Source organism: Lithobates pipiens, unplaced genomic scaffold (genome assembly GCF_037356315.1).
Source record: "Lithobates pipiens isolate NorthernLeopardFrog02 unplaced genomic scaffold, aLitPip1_a1.2 Scaffold_41, whole genome shotgun sequence".
Classification (NCBI taxonomy): Eukaryota; Metazoa; Chordata; class Amphibia; order Anura; family Ranidae; genus Lithobates; species Lithobates pipiens.
This window is the reverse complement of record NW_027507861.1, coordinates 4,939,775-4,960,504: the sequence shown is the minus strand read 5'-3', so window position 1 is coordinate 4,960,504 and position 20,730 is coordinate 4,939,775. Positions and strand designations below refer to the sequence as shown.

Sequence of the window (20,730 nt, the reverse complement as noted above, 5' to 3'; positions counted from 1 at the left end):
TGCTAAAAAAAAAAATATATATATTATTTTGGGATTCGATGTAATTTTCTAGCAAATAAATGATGATTTTTACATGTAGGAGAGAAATGTCAGAATTGTCCTGGGTGCTCCAGAACGCCTAAAGGTGCTCCCTGCATGTTGGGCCTCTGTATGTGGCCACGCTGTGTAAAAGTCTCACACATGTGGTATCGCCGTACTCGGGAGTAATAGCAGAATGTGTTTTGGGGTGTAATTTGTGGTATGCATATGCTGTGTGTGAGAAATAAACTGATAATATGACAATTTTGTGGAAAAAAAAAAGTAAAAAAAATCTTGATTTTGCAAAGAATTGTGGGAAAAAACGACAACTTCAAAAACCTCATCATGCCTCTTACTAAATACCTTGGAATGTCTTATTTCCAAAAAGGGGTCATTTGGGGGGTATTTGTACTTTTCTGGCATGTTGGGGTCTCAAGAAATGAGATCGGCCGTCAGTACTTCAGGTGTGATCAATTTTCAGATATTGGCACCACAGCTTGTGGACTCTATAACTTTCACAAAGACCAAATAATATCCACCAATTTGTACTTATTTTTACCAAAGATATGTAGTGGTATAAATTTTGGCCAAAACGTATCAAGAAAATTTACTAGTTTGCTAAATTTTATAACAGAAACAAAGAAAAATTCATTTTTTTTATAGAATTTTCAGTCTTTTTTTTTTCTTTTATAGCGCAAAAAAAAAAAAAAAAAAACAGTGGTGATTAAATACCACCAAAAGAAAGCTATTTGTGTGAATTTTTTTAATACTTTTTGCTATAATAAATATCCCCAAAAAATATAAAAAAAATGTTTTCCTCAGTTTAGGCTGATATGTATTCTTCTACATATTTTTTGGTAAAAAAAAAAATCGCAATAAGCGTATATTGATTGGTTCGCGCAAAAGTTGTAGCGTCTACAAAATAGGGGATAGTTTTATGGCATTTTTATTAATATTTTTTTTTTACTAGTAATGGCGGGGACCATTGTCATTTATACAGTGATCAGTGCTATAAAATTGCATTGATTACTGTAAAAAGGACACTGGCAGTGACGGGGATAACCACTAGGTGGTGCTGTAGGGGTTAAGTGCATCCCCGGGGAGTGATTTTTTTGCCGCGGTTGGACTTTCCGGCAGAAAAAGTCAGATGGAATCATTTCATAGGATATTCCGATCGTTTGTGGGCTTCAGCAGACTTTTTTTTTTTTTTTCGAACATTCTGACGGACCTAGAAATAGAACATGTTTTAAATCTGTCCGACGGACTCAATTTCTATTGGGAAAACCGTTCGTCTGTGTGCTGTTCCGACAGAGCAAAAATGGCGCAAGGGCAGCTATTGGCTACTGGCCATTGAACATCCTTTTTCTAGTCCCGTCGTACGTGTTGTACGTCACCTCGGACTTTGGTGTGATCGTGTGGAGGCAAGTCCGTTTCAATTGAACTCCGTCGGAGAAACCCGTCAGAGTTTATTCTGACGGAAAAAACGGTCGTGTGTACGCAGCATAACTGTTAGTCCTTGTACACACGGTCGGAAATTCCGACCACAAAATCCGACGGATTTTGTCTGAAACTGGTGTTGCATACACACGGTCGGACAAAGTTGTCGGAAAATCCGATCTTTTGGAACGTGATGGCGTTCGTTCGTTCCGACGGGACCACGTTCAGCCTAGTAGCCAATAGCTTTGATCTTGTACTTTGATCTGAGCATGCGTGGCACTTTTTCCGATCGGAATTCTCTACAAACGACTGGACAAAGTCCCATCGGATCATGTTGTTGGAAAATTTTATATCCAGCTCTCAAACTTTGTTGGTCGGACATTCCAACTGAAAAAGTCCAATGGAGCCCCACACACGGTCGGATTAACCCGACAACATGGTCCGATCGGACATTTTCCGTGGGAATGTCGACCGTGTGTACGGGGGTTAGGGGGGTGTGGCTAGGTGTGACACATCACTGATCATAGCTCCCGATCACAGTGAACTGTGATCAGTGTCCTGTCACTAGGCAGAACGGGGAGATGCTTGTTTACATTACCATCTCCCCGTTCTTCCTCTCCGTTAGACGATCGTGGGGGAATCCACGTGGCGATCAAGACCGCAGGACCCGCGATCCCACTCACGGAGCTCCCGGCAGGGTAGGGGAGACGCGCCGCCGGCAGTGCGCACGTGACCACAGGGCGGCAGATTCAAAGGGATGTGTGTGTACGCCCATTTGCACAGCCGTGCCATTCTGCAGACGTGCATATAAATGCGGCAGTCGGCAAGTGGTAAAAAAATTAAAAATAAATGAAAGGGAAAATAAAAATAAATAAATAAATAAAATAAAATAAAAAAAAGCAAAATAAATAATAATAAAAAATAAATAAAATTAATACACCCCCCCCCCCCCGTGCTGGTGCACAAAGGGGAACACGAGAATCGGTCTTGTGCAATTGCACCATGCATGTCAAGTATCACCACAAACCTTGAATGTTGGGCATGAAATGCCAGGATCTTTGCTATCTGGGCATTTCATGGCCTTCAAAACTGTGATGGGTGGCGAGGAAGTGAAATTTATGCCCTTAGAAAGCCTGAAGGTGGTGATTGGCTTTCGTGGGGGCTCCGTACATGGCTAGGCTCCCAAAAAGTCCCCCGCACGTGGTATCCCCGTACTCAGGAGAAGCAGAATGTATTTTGGGGTGTAATTCCACACATATACCCATGAGCAATATATCATTTATTTGTTTTTGGTCATTTTTTTAAATCACTTGTGACAAAACAGGAAATATTTAATGGGCTCCTCATGCTTCCCCGAAAATTCTGTCTACTTTCCAAAAACGGGTAATTTTTTTTTTGTTTTTTTTTTACTGCCCTTCCATTTTAGGATCTCAAGAAATGAGATAACCAGAAAGTAAAAGCTGCGTAAATACCAGAAAATATACCCTCGTTTGTAGACGCGATAACTTTTGCGCAAACCAAAAAATATACGCTTATTGGATCTTTTTTTTTTTTTTTTTTACCAAAGGCGTGTGGCTGAATACATTTTGGCCTAAATGTATGATAACAATTTTGTTTATTGGATGTTTTATAACAAAAAGTAGAAAATATCATTTTTTTTTTCAAGCTTTTTGGTCTTTTTTTTTATATCACAAAAAAATAAAAATATGCCAGCGATGATCAAATTCCGCCAAAATAAAAAAAATAAAAAAATTGTGGAGAAAAAAAAGGATGTCAATTTTGTTTGGGTACAGCGTTGCACAACATGATTGCCAGTTAAAGTGGAGGGCCACCCAAAAAAAAAAAAAAATGCATTAATAATCATAAAAAAAAGCAAAAAAAAGAAAAATTTCACTTACCTGAAACCGCAGTTGCTAGGCAGTCTTCCTAATCTGCCTCTTCCTATTCTGCGGTGCGTCCTCCTCTTCAGCGAGCGGCCCCGTTGCCTTCTGGGACATGTGTGTGTCCCAGAAAACAATGGGGCCATTCACAAAGCGCCACACAACTTTCGCATGCGCAGTAGGAAATGGGCAGTGAAGCCGCAAGGCTCCACTGCCTGTTTCCCTTCGTTAAGATGGAGGCGCCGGCAGCCAATCCGGAGGACGGATCAGCCTCGGGGAGGCCGGCATCACGGGATTGTTGGACAGGTAAGTGCCCTTATTAAAAGTCAGCAGCTACCCCTCCCCTCCCCTTGTACAAAGCCAGCTCCATAAAGACACGATTTGACCAGCTTGGTGTGGAGGAACTCGAGTGTCCTGCACAGAGCCCTGACCTCATCCCTACTGATCATCTTTTTGGAGGAATTGGAATGCAGATAGTGAGCCCAGGTTGTCTCATCCAGCATCAGTAACTGACCTCACTAATGGGGAAAAATTTCCATAGACACCTTTCCAAAATCTTGTGGAAAGTCTTCCCAGAAGAGTGGAGGATGTTATAGGCACAAATGAGGGCAACTCCTTATTAATGGCCACAATTGGGGGAAACTCCATATTAATTGGTCAAGGAGGAGGGGTGGGCAACTCCATATAAATGACCATGGGGGAGGGTGGTAACTCCATATTAATGGTGTCAGGGCTGGGCTCAGCCCTTCCTTCTCTGAGCTGGCCGCACAACTGTTGGCTAATTGCCAGCTCCTATCTCTCTCCACAGGTACTCAGCTGTTGATGATATCCTGCTCGTCAGTCCTGCCTACTTAAGCCGTCCAGTCCCGAGGAGCTCTGCCTTCACCTTGGTCAGCATCACAGAGACTGCGATCCTCTCCTGCGATCCTGGTCAAGACTTGCTTTGCTGACATCCCTTCTGTCTCCAGATCCTGCTTGCTGTTCCACTACACTAATCCCCTGATGTTTGGCTTGTCTGACTATCCGTTCCGGTTACTGAACTTTGGCTATGTTTTGACTAGGTTTGTTCTTTTTACTTTTATTATTAAACAAGTGTGATTTAATCGTACTTCTGTCTCGGACTGATCTCATGGTTTTTGACAAATGGTCAAGGAGGAGGGGTGGGCAACTCCATATAAATGACCATGGGGGAGGGGGATAACTCCATATAATGGCTATAGGCGAAGGGTGGAACTCTATATAAATGACCATGGTTGGGGGAAACTCCATACTAATAGCCACGGGGAAAGAGGGGCAACTCTATATAAATGACCATGGGGGAGGGAGGTAACTCCATATAATGGCTATAGGGGAAGGGTGGAACTCTATATTAATGGCCATGGTTGGGGGAAACTCCATACTAATAGCCACGGGGAAAGAGGGGCAACTCTATATAAATGACCATGGGGGAGGGGGTAACTCCATATAATGGCTATAGGGGAAGGGTGGAACTCTATATTAACCTCCTCCCGCCCGCCCTATAGCCGAATGACGGCCTTAGAGCGGGCGGGTTCCTTTGCCTGGCCGTCCCTGGACGGCCTGGTGTTTACTTCCGCAATGCGCGCCGCCGGGGGCGCGCATCGCGGAAGCATTGTATTTGCCGTGTCTCCCGGAGACAGGCAAATACAGATCGCTGTGAACGGTGGCTTTGATTGGTGCCACCTGCCAGTGCCACCTGCCAGCACCAGTGCCGTCAGCCCCAGTGCCGCCAGTGCCACCTGCCAGTGCCACCTGCCAGTGCCACCTGCCAGTGCCACCTGCCAGCGCCAGTGCCACCTGCCAGCGCCAGTGCCATCCGTCAGCCCCAGTGCCAGTGCCGCCAGTGCCACCTGCCACCACCAGTGCCGCCAGTGCCAGTGCCGCCAGTGCCACTTGCTAGTGCCACCTGCCAGTGCTACCTGCCAGCGCCAGCGCCATCCGTCAGCCCCAGTGCCGCCAGCCCCAGTGCCGCCAGTGCCACCTGCCAGTGCCACCTGCCAGTGCCACCTGCCAGTGCCAGTGCCATCCGTCAGCCCCAGTGCCGCCAGCCCCAGTGCCACCTGCCAGTGCCACCTGCCAGCGCCACCTCCCAGCGCCAGTACCATCTGCCAGCAGCAGTGCCATCTGCCAGCCCCATTTGCCAGAGCAATTAGCCAGAGCAAATAGCCAGCACCATCTGCCAGTGCCATCTGCCAGTGCCAGCCCCAGTGCCAGCCCCAGCCCCATCTGCCAGCGACATCTGCCAGCCCCATCTGCCAGCCCCATCTGCCAGCCCCATCTGTCAGCCCCATCTGTCAGCCCCATCTGCCTCCAGTGCCATCTGCCTCCAGTGCCATCTGCCTCCAGTGCCACGTGTCGTCAGTGGCACATGGGGTCACTTTGTGGGCATTTCCATTGTCCTGGTGCTCCAGGGCCTTCAAAACTGTAATAGGTGGTTGAGAAATAAGATGTGTAATTTATGCTCCTAGAACGCCTGATGGTGCTATTTCAATATTGGGCCTCTGTATGTGGTCAGGCTGTGTAAAAGTCTCACACATTTGGTATCATTATACTCATGAGGAGTAGTAGAACGTATTTTGGGGTATCATTTTTGCTATGTACATGCTATGTGTTGGAAATATCTTATAAATGGACAACTTTGCGTAAAAAAAAATGCGTTTTCATTTTTTTTCCACATTTTCCCAAAACTTCTGGAAAAAAAATGAACCATTCAAACGACTCATTATGCCTCATAGATTATACGATGGGGTGTTAGCTTTCCAAAATGGGGTCACTTTGTGGGCATTTCCATTGTTCTGGTGCTCCAGGGCCTTCAAAACTGTAATAGGTGGTTGAGAAATGAAATGTGTAATTTATGCTCCTAGAATGCCTGATGGTGCTTTTTCAAAATTGGGCCTCTGTATGTGGCCAGGCTGTGTAAAAGTCTCACACATTTGGTATCGTAATACTCAGAAGGAGTAGCAGAACGTATTTTGGGGTGTCATTTGTGGTATACACATGCCATGTGAGAGAAATAACCTATTACATTGAAAATTTTGTGAGAAAATAAAAAATAAAAAATCTTCATTTTGCAAAGAATTGTGGGAAAAATTACATCATCAAAAACCTCACTATGCCTTTTAGTAAATACCTTGGAATGTCTACTTTCAAAAAAAGGGGTAATTTGGGGGGTATTTATACTTTCCTGACTTGTTCGGGTCGCTAGAAATGAGATGAGGCCACCAGTACATCAGATGCGATCAATTTTGTGCGATTCGCACCACAGCTTGTAGACTCTCTAACTTTCACAAAGACCAAATAATATCCACTAATTTGGGTTATTTTTAGCAAAGATATGTAGCAGTATAAATTGTGGCCAAAATGTATGAAAAAAAAAATAATTTGCAAGATTGTATCACAGAAACAAAGAAATATGCGTTTAAAAAAAAAAAAAATCGGTCTTTTTTCATTTATAGCGCAAAAAATAAAAACCCCAGAGGTGATCAAATACCACCAAAAGAAAGCTCTATTTGTGGGAAAAAAAGGACACAAAATTCATTTGGGTACAGTGTTGCATGACTGAGTAATTGTCATTCAAAGTGTGAGAGCACCGAAAGCTGAAAATTGGTCTGGTCAGGAAGGGTGTTTAAGTGCCCAGTAAGCAAGTGGTTAATGGCCATGGTTGGGGGAAACTCCATACTAATAGCCACGGAGAAAGAGGGGCAACTCTATATAAATGACCATGGGGGAGGGGGATAACTCCATATAATGGCTATAGGGGAAGGGTGGAACTCTATATTAATGGCCATGGTTGGGGGAAACTCCATACTAATAGCCACGGAGAAAGAGGGGCAACTCTATATAAATGACCATGGGGGAGGGGGATAACTCCATATAATGGCTATAGGGGAAGGGTGGAACTCTATATTAATGGCCATGGTTGGGGGAAACTCCATGCTAATAACCACGGGGAAAAGGGGGCAACTCTATATAAATGGTGGCACTGATTGAAGGAGGAGGGGGAGTCCTCCATAATAATAGCCATGGTTTTGGAATGGGATGTCCAACAAGCTCATATAGGTGTGGAGGATGGAATGAGGAACACAGACTTTTTCTTTCAATAGTTTTTATTGAGTTTTTTTCATAGAGGAACAGGAAACATTGTTACATTCTACTGTACATTATAACGAAAAGTCAAATATGAGCACAGTGGCACAACATGGGTCACAATCGACCTTATTCATCAAAAGGAGCATCAATTCTAACGTGCGGCCAGTATGTCACCCACCATCTCCAGACAACCCCTGTGGGATCAAACTGGTTCATAGGGCCTTGAGGTGCCACGGCCATCACGTGAGATACTCTCAGTGAAGGATAAAAACAAAAAAGGCTTAGGCCGCGTACACACGGGCGGACTGTTCGCCCAACTTTGTTTGTCAAACAGTTTCGGCAAACAGTCCGCTCAAAATTAGCATGGACGGACATGGCCACACACGAGCGGACTGTTTCAGCGAACTGTTTGCCAAACAGTTCGCTCAACTTTTGAAATGAACGGACTCGCCCACGTAAGGCGGAGGCAAATCCGCCCATTTCGAGCGCGTGTACAGGTGGGCTTAAAGGGGAACCCCAACGCCGAAAAAAATCGGCGTGGGGGTTCCCCCAAAGTCCACAACAGACCCTTGTCCGAGCACGCTACCCGGCCGGCCAGGAAAGGGGGGCGAGCGAGCGCGCCCCCCCCTCCTGAGCCGTACCAGGCCGCGTGCCCTCAACATGGGGGGGTGCCTTGGGGAAGGGGGGGCTGCGCGGCCCCCCACCCCAAAGCACCTTGTCCCCATGTTGATGAGGACAAGGGCCTCTTCCCGACAACCCTGGCCGTTGGTTGTCGGGGTCTGCGGGCGGGGGGCTTATCGGAATCCGGGAGCCCCCTTTAAGAAGGGGGCCCCCAGATACCGGCCCCCCACCCTATGTGAATGAGTATGGGGTACAATGTACCCCTACCCATTCACCTGTGAAATAAAGTACAAAAAAAAACACAACACAGGGAAAAAATATTTTATTGCACAGCTCCGGGGGTCTTCCGTCTTCGGGGGTCTTCTCGCCGGACTCCTCCGCTATCTTCGTGTAGCTCTTTTGCTAGCGGAGGAGTCCGGCTTTCTTCCTCCCCGCCGCCGGCCTCTTCTCCCGACTTCGGGGGTCTTGTCCCCCTCTTCGGTTCTTCTGCCGGGCCACCGTGCCTTCTTGTAGCTCTTTTGCAGGCGGTGGCCCGGTCTTCTGTCGCCGCTGCCTTCCGTTCTTCTGTCGCCGCCTTCGGTTCTTCTGCCGGGCCACCGCGCCTTCTTGTAGCTCTTTTACAGGCGGTGGCCCGGTCTTCTGTCGCCGCTGTCGCCGCCGCCTTCCGTTCTTCTTCTTCTTCTTCTTGTTCTTCTTCTTCTTCTCCAGGAGATGTTGACACGTCGCTCTCTCCGGCCGGAATGCCAGAGCCGCGCTGTGCGGTCACTTATATAGTGACAATGGGGCGGGGTCACATGGTATATGTCACATGGGTTGGTCACATGGGTTGATGTCACATGGGGACTATGACATCGTAAGGGGGCAGGGTCACCATGTGACCAACCCATGTGACATATACCATGTGACCCCGCCCCATTGTCACTATATAAGTGACCGCACAGCGCGGCTCTGGCATTCCGGCCGGAGAGAGCGACGTGTCAACATCTCCTGGAGAAGAAGAAGAAGAACAAGAAGAAGAAGAAGAACGGAAGGCAGCGGCGACAGAAGACCGGGCCACCGCCTGTAAAAGAGCTACAAGAAGGCGCGGTGGCCCGGCAGAAGAACCGAAGGCGGCGACAGAAGAACGGAAGGCAGCGGCGACAGAAGACCGGGCCACCGCCTGCAAAAGAGCTACAAGAAGGCGCGGTGGCCCGGCAGAAGAACCGAAGAGGGGGACAAGACCCCCGAAGTCGGGAGAAGAGGCCGGCGGCGGGGAGGAAGAAAGCCGGACTCCTCCGCTAGCAAAAGAGCTACACGAAGATAGCGGAGGAGTCCGGCGAGAAGACCCCCGAAGACGGAAGACCCCCGGAGCTGTGCAATAAAATATTTTTTCCCTGTGTTGTGTTTTTTTTTGTACTTTATTTCACAGGTGAATGGGTAGGGGTACATTGTACCCCATACTCATTCACATAGGGTGGGGGGCCGGTATCCGGGGGCCCCCTTCTTAAAGGGGGCTCCCGGATTCCGATAAGCCCCCCGCCCGCAGACCCCGACAACCAACGGCCAGGGTTGTCGGGAAGAGGCCCTTGTCCTCATCAACATGGGGACAAGGTGCTTTGGGGTGGGGGGGCGCGCGGCCCCCCCTTCCCCAAGGCACCCCCCCATGTTGAGGGCACGCGGCCTGGTACGGCTCAGGAGGGGGGGCGCGCTCACTCGCCCCCCTTTCCTGGCCGGCCGGGTAGCGTGCTCGGACAAGGGTCTGTTGTGGACTTTGGGGGAACCCCCACGCCGATTTTAAGGCTCTGATCTCCATGCCCAGAGGAAAAGCCCGGGTTATGGAATAGATAATCCAAAGGGGTAAGAGGCCGAAACCAATGCTGGTTTAGTGCGCATCTGATCCCATAACTCAAAGGAGTGAGATCCCATGACCCAAAGGACTGAGATCCCATGACCCAAAGGACTGAGATCCCATAACCCAAAGGAGTGAGATCCCATAACCCAAAGGACTGAGATCCCATAACCCCAAGGACTGAGATGTCATAACCCAAAGGAGTGAGATTCCATAAGCCAAAGGAGTGAGATTCCATAACCCAAAGGACTGAGATCCCATAACCCAAAGGACTGAGATCCCATAACCCAAAGGAGTGAGATTCCATAAGCCAAAGGAGTGAGATCCCATAACCCAAAGGACTGAGATCCCATAACCCAAAGGAGTGAGATTCCATAACCCAAAGGAGTGAGATTCCATAACCCAAAGGACTGAGATCCCATAACCCAAAGGACTGAGATCCCATAACCCAAAGGACTGAGATCCCATAACCCAAAGGACTGAGATTCCATAACCCAAAGGACTGAGATGTCATAACCCAAAGGAGTGAGATTCCATAAGCCAAAGGAGTGAGATTCCATAACCCAAAGGACTGAGATCCCATAACCCAAAGGACTGAGATCCCATAACCCAAAGGACTGAGATCCCATAAGCCAAAGGAGTGAGATCCCATAACCCAAAGGACTGAGATCCCATAACCCAAAGGACTGAGATCCCATAACCCAAAGGACTGAGATCCCATAACCCAAAGGAGTGAGATCCCATAACCCAAAGGAGTGAGATCCCATAACCCAAAGGAGTGAGATTCCATAAGCCAAAGGAGTGAGATCCCATAACCCAAAGGAGTGAGATGCCATAACCCAAAGGAGTGAGATCCCATAACCCAAAGGACTGAGATCCCATAACCCAAAGGACTGAGATCCCATAACCCAAAGGAGTGAGATTCCATAACCCAAAGGAGTGAGATCCCATAACCCAAAGGATTGAGATCCCATAACCCAAAGGAGTGAGATCCCATAACCCAAAGGACTGAGATCCCATAACCCAAAGGACTGAGATCCCATAACCCAAAGGACTGAGATCCCATAACCCAAAGGAGTGAGATCCCATAACCCAAAGGAGTGAGATCCCATAACCCAAAGGAGTGAGATTCCATAAGCCAAAGGAGTGAGATCCCATAACCCAAAGGAGTGAGATCCCATAACCCAAAGGAGTGAGATGCCATAACCCAAAGGAGTGAGATCCCATAACCCAAAGGACTGAGATCCCATAACCCAAAGGACTGAGATCCCATAACCCAAAGGACTGAGATCCCATAACCCAAAGGACTGAGATCCCATAACCCAAAGGATTGAGATCCCATAACCCAAAGGAGTGAGATTCCATAAGCCAAAGGAGTGAGATGCCATAACCCAAAGGAGTGAGATTCCATAAGCCAAAGGAGTGAGATGCCATAACCCAAAGGACTGAGATCCCATAACCCAAAGGACTGAGATCCCATAACCCAAAGGACTGAGATCCCATAACCCAAAGGAGTGAGAAAGGGTAGGCACCATAATAGGAGGCCTGGCCTTAGTGGGACGCCACAAAAGAAAATCAATAGTGTAGGAAGGGATCACTTGTCTTTCAATATTGACCCAATTGGGACGCTCCGTCTTGAAAATACAACTGACAATTGTATAAGCTGCACCGCCTTATAGAACGTCCGAAGGTCTGGAACACCCAGCCCACCCTTGATTCTTGCTGTGTATAGCGTAGCGCGGTCCAACCGGTGGCCTTTAGGGCCCCGTATACATTTGAGCACTTTAGACTGGAACCGTGCTAAGTCTGCTTTATTAAGGGGGACAGGAAAGAAATACAGAACACAGACTTTTTACTATTTCACACACGACTTTTTTTTTCGTGGTTTTGCCAAATACTAGAAGATCCCAACGCCAACCATGAAAATCACGTGAATATCATTTTTTTTTTTTAATTTCTGTTTTGTTGGTCTTTCTATATCTGATGTTTTGGTTCCAACACACAAATCTCAGACGATCCAATTATAATGATGTCGGGGGAGGTGGCGGTCTGTTGGGTCTTGTAGACGGCGGCCGTCCTCGGGACAAAAGACCGGTGATAATTATCAGTCGGTATTAATATAAGAGGACTGCAGCTCTGTATGAAGAGGGAAGACGGGACGGGAGAGATAAGATCTGATCACTCATTATATTGGAAGGATAAAGGAAAGAATTCCACGGAGGGTCTTTATTGTACGTATTGAAGGACCTCGGGGGGCATCCGGTAATACGAAGCCGGTTTTATGACTGATTGGAAGAAATGATGATTTCCATCTAATTCCGGGGCTGGAGGACACCGGTGTGCTCCTCATATATGTCCCAATCCCCTCTTATCATCTCATTCTATAATGTGGAGATCATAAGATATTATTACACAAGGTTTTCATTTTCTTATATTTGTTATGCAAAAATGATCTCTATTTTTATGCCATTCAGAGACAAAAAATGTAACAACTTAAGAGAAGCTCACTACTTTTCCCTCCGATCAGCGTTCGTTTACAAAATAATTGTTACTATTGATAAATACAAAGGATACATTTTATTCTATAGGTTCTCCTCTTTAACCTCTTTTTTTTTTTTTTTTTTTTTACATATTTAATATGTTACAATCCTTTCTTATCATCTAATTTTCAAATACACAATATTACCAAAAGTATTGGGACACCTGCCTTTACACGCACACATGAACTTTAACCATTTGCTTACCGGGCACTTAAACCCCGCCTCCTGCCCAGACCAATTTTCAGCTTTCAGCGCTGATGCACTTTGAAGGACAATTGCGCGGGCATACAACACTGTACCCGAAATTTAATTTTTATCATTTTTTTCCCACAAATAGAGCTTTCTTTTGGTGGTATTTAATTACAGCTCGGGGTTTTATTTTTTTGCTAAACAAACAAAAAAAGATACAAAATAAAAAATAAAATAAAAATCATGTTTAATAGTTTGTTATAAAATTTTGCAAACAGGTAATTTTTCTTCTTCATTGAAATGCGCTGATGAGGCGGCACTGATAGGCGGCACTGGTGGGCACTGATAGGCGGCACTGGTGGGCACTGATAGGCGGCACTGGTGGGCACTGATAGGCACAGTTAAGGCGACACTAATAGGCACAGATAAGGTGGCACCGATAGGCACAGATAAGGCAGTACTGATGGGCACAGATAAGGCGGCACTGATGGGCAAAGATGGGCACAGATAAGATGGCACTGATGGGTGGCACGGATGGGTGGCACTAAGGGGCACTGATAGGTACCATTGATAGACGGGACTGATGGCCACTGATAGGTGGCACTGATAGGTGGCTCTGATAGGTGGCACTGCTGGGCACTGATGGGCGGCACTGATGGCCACTGATGGGCACTGGTAGATGACACTGATGGGCACGGATATGTGGCACTGAGGTGCAGCACTGTTGTTGAGGCAGATTGTGGGCACTGATAGGTGGCACTGTGGGCACTGATAGGTGGCACTGTGGGCACTGATGTATGGCACTGTGGGTACTGATGTATGGCACTGTGGGCACTGATGGGTGGCACTGCTGGGTGGCACTTTTATTAATAACTGCCAGGGGGCAGGTGGGCACTGATAAGTTGGCCGTGATCGGGACTGATGTCCCGATCACGGCTGCTGGTGATCGGCTTTTTTTTGTTTTCTCTCCTCGCGCTGTTAGCGCGAGGAGGAAAAATAGCCGACTACCGGCTCTGTATTGTCACATGATCAGCTGTCATTGGCTGACAGCTGATCACGTGGTAAGGGGTCGGGATCGACCCCTTGCTTGGATCCGTGATCAGGCGAGTCTCATAGACTCCGGGGGCGCGCAGGCAACTCGTGCACGGGACGACGTCAATAGACGTAGTTCCAGCAAAGCAGGCCCGCGCTGTAGCCGTCATTCGGCTATAGCGCGGATCTCTAATGGTTAATGGCATCCCAGTCTTAGTCCAGAGGGTTCAATATTGAGTTGGCCCTTTGCAGATATAACAGCTTCACCTCTTCTGGGAAGGCCGTCCACAAGGTTTAGGAGATGTGTCTATGGGAAGGTTTGACCATTCTTCCAGAAGAGCATTTGTGAGGTCAGGCACTGATGTTGGGCGAGAAGGCCAGTCTTCGCTCTAATTCACCCCAAAGGTGTTCTATTAGGTTGAGGTCAGGCCAGCCAAGTTCTTCCACCCCAAACTCCCTCATCCATGTCTTTATGGACCTTTCTTTGTGTACTGGTCCAAATCATTTGGTGGAGGGGGGTTATGGTTTGGAGGGAGGGAGGGGGGATTATGGTGTGGGGGAGGGGGATTATGGTGTGGGGGTTGTTTTTCAGGGGTTGGCCCCTTAGTTCCAGTGAAGGGAACTCTTAAGGCGTCGGCATACCAAGACATTTCAGACAATTTCATGCTCCCAACTTTGTGGGAACAGTTTGGGGGACGGCCCCTTCCTGTTCCAACATGACTGCGCACCAGTGCACAGAGCAAGGTCCATAAAGACATGAATGAGCTAGTTTGGGGTGGAGGAACTTGACTGGTCTGCACAGAGTCCTGACTTCAACCTCAAAAACATAATGGGTGCATTAATGATGCATTCTTGCTGTGTTTTCAATGTATTTGAACTGGTAGGTGCACTTTTCTTTTTTTTTTTTTTTTCTTTTTTCTTTTTTTTTACATTTTGCCCACAAAATGCAAATGCAGGATATTTGACACCACAATGGAAGTCCAACCGACCAGTGTGCAGACATGCTGTACATAGAATTTAAAAGGATACATTTTTCTTGAGCTTATCTTGTGCTAAAGATGCCAATAATGGCTGACAATAAATTAATATTCATTTAAATTGATTATATTAATTAAAAAGCTAAATACAATTTTATATTTATTTATATATATATATATATATATATATATATATATATATATATATATATATATATATATATATATATATATATATATATATATATATATATATATATATATATATATATATATATATATATATATATAATTTATTTATTTTTTAAGAGCTGTCATTTTCAGTTTCAGTATCAACATTTTCATTTGGTGCACCTCTAGTATTTAAACAACACTGTTTTTTTTTTTTTTTTTGCTAAACAAAAAAATAAAAATAAATATAATATTTTGAAAAAAACAAACATTTTTTTTTGTTTCGGTTATAAAATGTATATATTTCTCCATAAAGACATAGATGAGAGATTTTTGGGGTGTAGGAACTTGACTGGCCTGTACAGAGCCCTGACTTCAACCCAATAGAACACCTTTGGGATGAATTAGAGCGGAGACTGCGAGCCAGGCCTTCTCATCCAACATTAGTGCCTGACCTCACAAATATGCTTCTGGAAAAATGGTCAAACATTCCCATAGACACCATCTTAAACCTTGTGGACGGCCTTCCAAGAAAAGGTGAAGCTGTTATAGCTGCAAAGGGTGGGCTAACCCAATATTGAACCCTACGAACTAATACTGGGAAGCCAATAAAGTCCATGTGTGTGTAAAGGCAGGTGTCTTAATACTTTTGGTAATATATTGCATGTTGATTGGAAGATTTCCATATAATTCTGGGGGTGGAGGAGATTTTGAGGTCGGCCTGGGACATAACGCTGGGCTGTTCTCTATGTTAGATTGTGACACTGGTGTGCTCCTCATATATGTTCCCTTCCCTTCTTATCATCTCATTCTATAATGTGTAGATTATAAGATATTATATAATGTCATCACACATCATGAAAACAATGGACGGTCTGAAGATAATGGTAAGTAATAAAGTATAAGATTACCCCCCACACACATAGAGATCGCAGGATTTCACTGCCATAGGGAACATCAGGTAGAACCTCCCAGGGTTCTGAGAATGAGAATGGGGGTCATGGAGGATCATGGAGGGTCATGGAGGATCGTGAAGGATCATGGAGGGTCGTGGAGGATCATGGAGGGTCATGGAGGGTCGTGGAGGATCATTGAGGTTCATGGAGGATCATGGAGGGTCATGGAGGGTCATGGAGGGTCATGGAGGGTCATTGAGGATCATGGAGGGTCATGGAGGACCGTGAAGGATCATGGAGGGTCGTGGAGGATCATGGAGGGTCATGGAGGGTCGTGGATGATCATTGAGGTTCATGGAGGGTCATGGAGGGTCATGGAGGGTCATTGAGGATCATGGAGGGTCATGGAGGACCGTGGAGTATCATGGAGGATCATGGAGGGTCATGGAGGGTCATTGAGGATCATGGAGGATCATGGAGGACCGTGGAGGATCATGGAAGGTCATGGAGGATCATGGAGGACCGTGGAGGATCATGGAAGGTCATGGAGGGTCATGGAGGATCATGGAGGATCATGGAGGATCATCGTTTCCCCTCTCCACTGTTAGCCCTCCACCATTATCCCTCCACCGTTATCCCTCCTCTGTTATTCCGCCACTGTTATCCCTCCATTGTTATCCTTCCACTTTTATCCCTCCATCATTATCCTTATATTATTATACCTCCACTTCTATCCCTCCACTTATTATCTCTTTATCGTTATTTCTTCACCACTATCCCTTCACTGTTATCCCTCTATCATTATCCTTCCAATGTCCATTGTGTCTGGTATAGAAAGTGAGGGGACTTCCTATACTATAGATTTTTCTCCAGAACTGAAATCAAGGGGGGAACCTTCCAATGGGGCACCTGTTTAGGAGGAGATTCCATCTCACTTTGGAGAGATTTAGACTGGCCATACACCTATAGATTATCTGCAGATTTTCTATGGTCAGATGGAGAAAGTGGAACAGATTCCTCCATCTACGCTGAACTGTGTGGATGGAGGAATCTCCCACTTTTTCCATCTGACCATAGCAAATCTGTAGATAATCTATAGTCTGATTTCCTGTCATGTCACCAGGAGGTCCACCTTACCCCCACCCCCCACATTCATACCACGGCCACAATCACTGAGATCACATTTATTTTGGTCCCCGGCCTGGCTGCCACTTGACTTGAACTCAAGTGGGTGATGGATCCAACTGCCCCTCCTTTTGGAATCTAATCCCTCTGTCCCTCTTTTCTCCTCGGTTGTCCATCTTTCTCCTCGGTTGTCCATCTTTCTCCTCGGTTGTCCCTTCTTCTCCTCGGTTGTCCCTCCTTCTCCTCAGTTGTCCCTCCTTCTCCCCAGTTGTCCCTCCTTCTCCCCAGTTGTCCCTCCTTCTCCCCAGTTGTCCCTCCTTCTCCCCAGTTGTCCCTCCTTCTCCTCGGTTGTCCCTCCTTCTCCTCGGTTGTCCATCTTTCTCCTCGGTTGTCCATCTTTCTCCTCGGTTGTCCATCTTTCTCCTCGGTTGTCCATCTTTCTCCTCGGTTGTCCATCTTTCTCCTCGGTTGTCCATCTTTCTCCTCAGTTGTCCATATTTTTCCTCAGTTGTCCATCTTTCTCCTCGGTTGTCCATCTTTCTCCTCAGTTGTCTCTCCTTCTCCTCAGTTGTCCCTCCTTCTCCTCAGTTGTCCCTCTTTGATGCTTAGTTCTTCCCTTTTGGTCTGATAAAACCACCTATTTCCATATCAAAAGTGTTACAGTTTACTAAACCTTCCATCTGACCTCTATAGTATTAGATTTGTAATTTTTTACAGCCAGTGGAGTGGAACCGTAATGTCTAGAAAAGCGTAACACGTGGGCTTCACCAATCATTTTTTTGCATATTGAATAGTAATCACAAACCCTGTATCTGGGGGTTTGGCGGGGTTCTTCCTTTGCCTATATAATGAACGATGTCCCTTTTTGTCATTTCAGAATGTTGGGAGGTCTGGTGTGAGGGCGAGGGGAGTGTCATGTGGCCCCCCACATGTGGACATTCTGGATATTTTTGTGGTTCCTGTGCCAGAAGAACTCAGAGAAGCGAAGAACAGGTTCATATTTTTCCAGGTCTATCCATATTCCATTTGTAATTCTAGAGCTTCCATCCTATTAGGTGACAAAACCCTCCAGTATACTAATCCTCCATAGAGATCTGTGGTCTTCGGTGTAGAAGATGACCAGCAGAGGAATCCAGAACATCAAAGTCAATGGCACGTTCTATCCCACCTCATTTATCCTGGTTGGGATTCCCGGACTAGAAGGAGTTTATAACTGGGTAGGTGCCGTTGTTTGCTTATGTTATGTCCTGGCATTGCTTGGAAACACGATGCTCCTGACCGTCATCTCAGCTTCTTCTGGCCTCCACAAGCCTATGTTTATTTTCCTTTCTCTGTTGGCCTCCAATGACGCTCTTCTATCCACAAGCATTGCCCCACAAATGCTGTCCGTCTTCTGGTTCCAGAAGAGACACATTCGTTTTGAGTCATGTCTCCTCCAGATGTTCTTCCTCCATTCCTTCACCAGCTTCGAGTCGGGACTTTTGCTTGGTATGTCCTTTGACCGTTATATCGCCATCTGTCAACCGCTCAGGTATGGGTCCATAATGACCAACGCCATCATCGTTAAATTGGTCATCTTATTACTGCTCAGAGCGCTCACTTTGTTTTCTCCCTGCATAATTTTGATACAGAGATTTCCAGCATTTAGAACCAACATTGTGCCCCATTCATACTGTGAGCACATGGCGATTGTGAAACTTGCTGCCGCCGACATCAGAATAAACAGCGCTCTGGGGTTGGCTGTGGCATTCGCAGTCTTGGGTGTAGACCTGATGTTCATCCTGGTATCCTACGGCGCCATCTTCCACGCCGTCTTCAGACTTCCATCCAAAGACGCCCGACTGAAGACCTTTAACACCTGCATACCTCATATGTGCGTCTTTCTGAGTTTTCATGGTCTGGCCCTCTTCACTTTCCTGACCCACCGGTATGGCGGTAAAAGGATTCCACCTTATGTTCATATCATTCTAGCCGATACGTACCTTCTAGTCCCACCCATGCTAAATCCAATTATTTATGGAGTGAAGACCAAACTGATTCGGGAGCAAGTCTGGAAAGCTTTGCATAAATGTCAAAGCCCTCATGTAAAGTGACTGATTCTGTAGAACTGATGTATGTTTGTCCTGCTGGTTCCCAGTTCACCCAATAAATGGTGACTGGAAAATGTGAAATACAAACATTTACTTATTCAAATTCAGTGCTCAGCTTCACCTCATTCAGCCTCAATTCCCTTGTTGTGCCCACCACTACTAGGTTTCCTACCCATCCAACCATCTGTCCTTCACATTTTATACAACAGATGATTAGAATCTTTCCCAGGTTATGTATGATGGAGGTGATGGTCCTGCATGCCCACCACAGTTGAATTGTTGCCTGAAACCTTCCTATTACAATGATAGGTGGTGGGCAGGCAAAACATTTATGAGAGACAGGTGGTAGGTAGGTAGGTAGGTAGGGACTACAATGTGTCTGGATCCTGCCCACCACTACCATCTGTATTTATCTAAACTGGCACATTACATGTGCCATGCTAAAGGTCTCCATTTGCCCATGGCAGGGGAGTGGGCAACATCCTTGACATCACTATAATAAGGTGTCCCAACTCCCTCATCACAGGTGTAGTAGGGATCAAAGCAATTATTGTAAATATAAACTGCATTATACTGAAGATGGAATGTGTGAGCGAATGATGGACAGGTGAACCTAGCAAGATCCCAGTAATAGGGATCTCAACCATGGCTTGGTAAACACCAAAGAGCACTATGGTCACTAGGCTTGTGCAATTCATTTCGTAACGAATCGAAATTCGGCCAAATTTTTGCATCTTTCGGACATTCGGATGTATCCGAATTTCCGAATAAAAATAATAACGAATTACAACGAATACGAAAGAAATATAACAAATGAATTTGACATGATTCGGTAATTCTTTTTTTTTTATTACAAACGTTTTTTATTGGGTGAGAAACAAAATACACAGTAGTGCACATATACACGACTTGCAGTAGCATTGTACATTGTTACAATAAAGCTCAGATGTAGTAATGAAAGACAATATCAAGAGAAAACAAAAAAAAAAAGAACAGCACTATCAAGCTGGTTAGACATAAAATTCCAGCAGTGAGACTGTGTTTAACTATTCTAGAAGTACCATGCTAAGGCATTCAGGGTGACTGTGTAGGTTGAAAAAATAACAAACTAAATTTTACAATACTAATAACTGACCGTAGCAGAGAAAGAAAAAAATCCATCGTTCTTAAACTTCAGCCCTGTAGCGACTAGTATTCGCCCCAACTTCAGATGATAGAGGATGTGCAGAGATTTGGTGGACTAGATAATCAGGTCAGGGTCTGTGAGACTATTATGTCCCAGACAAGGGGTACAGGGCCAACTCACTTCAGAGATCCACCTGAGGGAGAAGGGGAGGGAGTACCAACCCCTCCGCCCCCGAGCCGATCGGCCATGAGGCCCACTTGGCAGTGTGTATGTGCATAGAGTCCAGCAGCGTATGGTGAATCCGTTCCATAAGAGGGATAGACTCCATCCGTCGAATTACCTGAGACCAGGGAACCGAGGGTGAGCGCCAATGTAACGCCACCGCCCAATGAATGGCACTAAACAGGGTATTAATTAATCTCTGGGAGGATCGGGTAGTCCCCGGGAGTGAGGCAAAAAGTAGACAGTGTGCAGCTGTCAATTCAGTGTTAACCCCCATGATGGTGGCAACCAAGGTCGAGGCTCGATCCCAGACAGGTTGAAGTAGGGGACAGCTCCAGAATGTATGGAGCAGTGTGCCAGGCTCAGGGCAGCCCCTAAAGCACCCGCCAGAGACCGAAGGATAAAACTTATGTACCCTCTCCGGGGTGAGGTACCATCGTGTGTGTAGTTTCACTACGGTGTCCTTGATTG

General features: G+C 46.2%; 1 protein-coding gene and 1 pseudogene across 1 annotated transcript; one reads left to right on the top strand and one right to left on the bottom strand.

Moving 5' to 3' along the window:
* The window catches only part of LOC143956787 (uncharacterized), an 802,170-nt pseudogene that overhangs the window by 634,747 nt on the left and 146,693 nt on the right, over positions 1–20,730 (bottom strand).
* On the top strand, positions 12,022–19,656 carry LOC143956814 (olfactory receptor 52A1-like). The gene is made up of 2 exons (XM_077466989.1): positions 12,022–12,122; positions 17,699–19,656. Exon 2 carries the CDS (start codon positions 17,937–17,939, stop codon positions 18,912–18,914), a length of 978 nt encoding a protein of 325 aa, XP_077323115.1. The 5' UTR covers positions 12,022–12,122; positions 17,699–17,936; the 3' UTR covers positions 18,915–19,656.

Excerpts from the sequence above, each read along its gene's own strand:
- LOC143956814 (XM_077466989.1), top strand. The coding sequence starts at position 17,937 with ATGACCAGCAGAGGAATCCAGAACATCAAAGTCAATGGCACGTTCTAT.